This window comes from Sinocyclocheilus anshuiensis, unplaced genomic scaffold (genome assembly GCF_001515605.1).
Source record: "Sinocyclocheilus anshuiensis isolate Anshui unplaced genomic scaffold, SAMN03320099.WGS_v1.1 scaffold2827, whole genome shotgun sequence".
NCBI lineage: Eukaryota > Metazoa > Chordata > Actinopteri > Cypriniformes > Cyprinidae > Sinocyclocheilus > Sinocyclocheilus anshuiensis.
In genome coordinates, this window is record NW_015552534.1 from 237,568 (window position 1) to 243,566 (window position 5,999).

The window sequence follows — 5,999 nt, forward strand, 5'->3', positions numbered from 1 at the left end:
TATATATATATAAAAGAACAAGTACAAAATAAATCTAAGTACAAATGCTGTATTTTGGAAATCCAGAGATATTGTTGCCCACTTTAACAACTCCATAAACTGGATGGCTTTGTGTGCCAAGCAACAAACAACAAACACCCAGCCCAAAGATGCTTATAATAAGTGGACATGGCAACACTGTGAGAGCATGCTTGAAACAGTCTTCCAAGCTTAAACAAAACACGACGTCTCTGTCAGCGGTGCACAATCAAACGTCGCAATTTCAGGAGTCTTTTTTTGACACAAACGGAACTTAACATTTAAGGAATTCACTCCAGCATTTAAGTGCACTTGACATTCCTGAATTTTGTGTACGAGGCCATAGTGTGGCAGACAGAGAGCATTTTTAAAAAATTGTGTACATTTTTCAGCTACATGTTACTTTTTCCAGTAAGCGGTGCAGAGGTTTTTTTTCCAAGTAAACATATCCAGGTAAACACTGCTGTTTATAACTGCCTTCCTCTCTGTTTCATTCTAGCATTTTATTCAGTGTAAATATATGTGTTTAATGCTAGTCCTCAATTGAGATGTTTAATTCATGCAAAAAACATCATTATTGAAAAATACTGATTAAATTACAAATTGTATAATCTAAGTTATATATTTAAAAAGATATAGTTCTGTTTTCACAAACACAGCCTGACTACAGTTGAACTACTTTAATCTCTGAGTTGATTGTAGCTTGGCAAACACTTTAAAGCTGTGATTATGATTATGTAAGGTCAGGTTTGCGTTAATCTGCTCAAACAGAAAGTGCCAAACCAATTTCATTGTGATATCAGCGATCAGCTTTGTTTCTCTCTTTCTCTCTCTCTGGTTCTCTCGTCCCTTGGACAATGTGGGACTCTGGGAAACTAGCAAAGAGTATGTTTTTTTTCTTTCACAAACCCCCCTCCTCTTTTTCCTGTTCTATCCATCACAGCATTCTCTCTGCCTCATTCACTTTTCCCACAGTGTGTGCATGTCTGTATTTCATCCTTTCTTTTTTTGGCAGAATAAATCAAAGGTCATGTAGGGTCAGGGCAGACGAGACAGAGCTGCTACAGGAAACGGGGGAGGACAGAAACCAATGCAGCATGTTTAGGAAAACAGGAAATTCTTTCTTGAAGATAATTTGTAGGATTAGTGCGAAGACAAAGAGACAGAAGAAAATTTGATTGCTGAGAGTTTGCACTTTTTATAGCTCAAGCTACATGGTGTCGCTCACAGTTACTTGTGTGTGTGTGTGTGTGTGTGTGTGTGTGTGTGTGTGTGTGTGTGTGTGTGTGTGTGTGTGTGTGTGAAGAACTTAAATGATTTTAGCAAATGGCTTCAATATAACAAAGAGTGAAAAATTGAAGGGTGTCTGAATACTTTCCGTACCCACTGTATATATATACTGCAGTGTAAACAGTATGAGACATTTCTAATGCTGCATGGTAAATACTGTCACATACTATAATCCAGCTCTATTTGGGACACATCTCATTTGTGACTGTTCTTGTGGAGAGACTGAGAAAAGGGAAAAGACGGACAGCAAAACAAAATGGCATTTGAGAGTGAAGAGGTGCAAAAGAAAAGCTCTAAATCCATCAATCAGCCTGGACTAACATAATAAACACGCTAATAACACACAAACCAAAAACAGCACCAAACCGACACACACACCGACACACACACGCACACTCACTCACTCACACACCCACACACCCACCCACACACACACACAAACACATACTCACACACATTTCATTATTTTATTTGGATCCACAAAACAAGCAACAAAAACGGAATCCAAATACCTTGGGAAGCCAGTTTGCAAGATGACAGGTACACATGGCTAACATACATTCACAAGTCCTTGTATTTATAACATTCAACACTCAAGGATAGACAAAACATCTTCGTTTCCATATTTGCATACTCCCTATAGTGGCTGAAACTGAACAAAATTTTGCACATTCTTGTGCACATGACCTAAACTTCCAGCACACACACACACACACACACACACACACACACACGCACAGCACTGCCTCTGAAAAGTCAGTTTCGTCACTTTATTAACTGAGTTCCATTTATTCTGACAAACTCTCTCCATTCGTCTCTCTCTTTGTCTCAGGACACGATTCCCCTGGGCCAGAACGTTGAGGCGGAAAGTTCCAACAATTAACGAAAAAAAGGTAATAACAGACTAACGTTTGTACGGCAGGCTTAAGGCAGAGACAAGGGGGAGGCCAGGATTATAGGAAGAGACTTCGCAGGCTGCTCTCAATTCATTTAACAAGCCTTAAAGGGCACACACACATATAAACACACACAGCCCAGTACAGCCAAACACTGTCACTGTCCAACAAAACCCTCTCCTGGAAAATCTGAAATGTCTCCTTCACTCACATCTTTCCTGTGTCTCGCCCGTCCCACACAAAAATTATTAATTGGAGATTGAAAAGAGGAAAAAACTAAATCCAGTTAAGCAGAACACACAGGGAAAGAGAATCACAAACGAAACCTTTTTAAAGACATGAGATTCCAAACCCATTTCACCTCCATCATTTGAATAAGTGCACCAATATGCACAATGTTTGTCTCACTCCTCGTATTCTAGTGCACATGTGAGCGCTGAGAGCCAGGATCTCAGTGTGTGTTGCCTTGGATGAGCGAGAAATGGAAAACCTGGAGTGGAGTTGGAACGTTTCAGTGCAACAGCAAACGAATGTGTGCAATACATCAGAAAGGATGTTTATTATTAAGCAAGTCAAATACAGATTTATACAATACAGATTGTCAAAGCAGCTTCGCAGAGATAAACAGGAACATAGCAGACTCATTGATGGAAACTCAACTATGGAGACAGTTCAGATTCTGCTGTAAAGCAGCTCTAAAAGACAAGAGTGTCATTATTCAGCTCAAGTCAGTTCAGATCAATGTCAGTGTGAAGTTAATCGATCGGCTATAGGCTATATGCAGCAATATAGTTATTCAGCTTTAGTCAGTTCAGTGTTGATTCAGTCCAGTCCCAGTTCAGACAGATCTTAAATATTTCCAATAGTGTTACTGAATGGTACTGCATGGAAAATGACTGCTTTGAAAGACTCCTTGTGTGTCATTAGTCAGGTAAAAGTCACTCCAGTGAATGAATGTTACTGTGTCGGGCTGGTCAGGATGATCAGACGTGCAGATCAATGTTGTGATAGTGCTACAAAGCCAAACTGTTTACACTTTACAAACGAATCAATGTAGGATTGGCTAATTACTCTTGGATCTGTGTTTTAAGCTGGGATGTATTGTAACACTAAAAATTGGAATTCTTCCCTTTCATGTGAAAGAGTCTAGATTAAATGAATAAATGAAGAGTGAAGCTGTGAAGAAGCAACCACTAAGAAATAACCTTTAAAGGAATAACATTTTTTATTTACAGGGAGCTTCAGATTCTTCTTGTGCTCGCGGTCACATGCCGTGTCTGCATTTCTTACTGTCTGTGTGTTAAAGCTCCGCTCACAGCCGTTTGTTTCTAAGAGACATTTCATAATGCCAGTTTATGGAGAGTACCCAACACCCACCTCACTCTCTCCTACAAACACTCCTTCAGCTGCAATCTGGCTCCAGTCCTGTCCTGCCTGACAGACACGTAGCGCTGATGTGAACACAGCCAGACCAGAACCTTTACAGAAGACACACACTCACAGCACAGAGCAGCAGACACACACAAACCTACAGACCGGCCTGAATGCCTCACAATAACCAGCAGCTCTTCAGGCTGAAGTGTGCATTAGGAAAGGGCATTTTGGTCATTTAAGTGTTTTCCTAATTGCTCCTTGCTGTCAGTTCCCATCCCTAACGTGCATCACCATACACAGATCTGTGTTTCTGCTTCCCTGGTCGTTCTGTGCTGACAGTTTCCATGTCGTTCAGTGTTTAGCAGAGACAGACCTCACACATCTATCTACTGTAAACACACTTCAGTGAGGACTGTAACACTGTTACCAGCCCAACATAAGTCCAGCATGTTCCTACGGTCTCTGTGAGAATAAGGATCGGTGTGGGCATGTGTTTACCTCCTTCACTGGTGCTGACGCTCATCCAGGCCGTCCAGCTCGAGACGCCCTGACTGCTCCGGCAGGCCATTCTGAGATCATACTGGCTGAAGGCCTCCAGATCTGAGATCAGATGACTGGTGTCGGGTGCGCTGACCGTCTGACTGGAGATGATGACCTGATCAGAGTCTTCACCAGACGCTTTGACCTGAAAGATATTGTATTTGAACAAAATCATTACATGGGTTTTAGTGGTTTCTTAGCATTTCCTAGTGACATCTATAACAGGGATGAAGATCTCATATGGGCCTCGCGGAACAGATTTTTAAACGATCAAACCCTTTCATTATTTGCAAAATTTTAAAATAGTGAAAGTCTTCTTCAATTCACACTTCAACAAATCTCACTCATCAAACAATTAGTATATTGAATGGACATCTTGTTTCTATGGAAAATTATTTTAAGAAATGAGGCAAGAAGAAGTCATGTTTGGTGTTTGGACACACAGGGAAAGACCACTGATAACTTGAGTGAAATGAGTGACATTCACTTTCTGTTCAGGACAAAGAAGAAGCGACTTCTATCACTTCCCCTTTCCCCAGGATCCTGTGCTAGAGTAAATGCAGGGATATTCAGGATAAAATAGGACTTACAAGTTTATGTGTAAACAAATATTTGTCACATTTCTTGTTGGTAAGTTACCAGGTTTACATGTGTGACATGAGAAAAAAGTCACACTTCTCACGTAAGTTATACTGAACCCAGAATATTCCTTAATACATAAACACACAAGCATGTAGTCTGTCTTGGGCACATGCTTCATAACCACACACACGCACGCACACACACACACACACCCACGCACGCGCGCACACACACACACACACACACACACAGCAGGACACATGCAAACAGCTCGCTCAGCACCAGAAACATGCTGCCGATGCAACAAACATCAAACGCTGGTAGAAAACAAATCACCTACACACAGTTATACTGCTTCAAATCATTTTTGGCTGTAGGAATTACAGTAAAAATCTACAGAGAGGAAAGAAAGAGTTGCCTTTATAAACGAACAAATCGTCTCAGGTTACTTATGTAACCATGGTTCCCTGAGTAGGGAACGAGACACTGCGTTCTCTAGGGGTCGCTATGGGGAACGCCTCGTCGTGACCCGTGTCTGAAGCATACATTGAAAAAACACCAACTCGTTGGCCGGCGACAGCCATGACGTCACTACCGGTGCGACTATATTATAACCTAGAGGACGCAGTGTCTCGTTCCCTACTCAGGGAACCATGGTTACACAAGTTACATAAGACGTTCCCTTTCATGGGAACTTCGAACTGCATCCTCTAGGGGTCGCTATGGGGAACGGTAGGAACGGTATAACGGAAACTACAAACTACAAACTAGAAACTACAAACGATGTAGTTTCTGTATGTAGCCTTTTATTCCTTTCAGTGTTCATTAATCGACGCGACGCGAGGCAACATAAATAAAGCTCACATGCACTCAACTTAGCTGTCAATATGTTCTTATAATTATATTCTGTAAATTCGCTGGAGTGTTTGCATTCGCGAGGCTTGAAGACGTGCAAAAATATCAGTTTAATGAAGACGCTGCAGTCTCGCGAGCTCAGATACCGGACGCATAAGGCTTTCAGTTTCACACTAAAACAGCTCACAAACACCTGAATGTAGCTCTTGTTGTGTTCTAATGGGTGGAATGTACGCAACCGCTGGAATATTTTATTTTTCTCCTACCATTTTTCTCCTAGAATTCTCCTACCAGCTGATGGTTTCAAATCACAGTTCAAAAATCAGTCACCGGAATGAGAACAGTGATTGGACGACACTCCTTCTGGAACTTTCCTCTCTCTTTCCTTTTCTTAGCTTTCTTCAACTTAATTTTAAAATAATTTTTAATCTTCTAACTGGTATC

General features: G+C 41.2%; 1 protein-coding gene across 3 annotated transcripts in view; it reads right to left on the minus strand.

The window, feature by feature from the left end:
• Window positions 1–5,999, minus strand: part of LOC107663741 (tyrosine-protein kinase receptor UFO-like) — a 36,605-nt gene that overhangs the window by 26,171 nt on the left and 4,435 nt on the right. For all 3 annotated transcript variants that reach the window (XM_016454047.1, XM_016454049.1, XM_016454048.1), the window contains exon 2: window positions 4,077–4,263. In XM_016454047.1, the coding sequence (XP_016309533.1) occupies window positions 4,077–4,263 (187 nt within the window). The remainder of the gene's footprint in view (window positions 1–4,076; window positions 4,264–5,999) is intronic.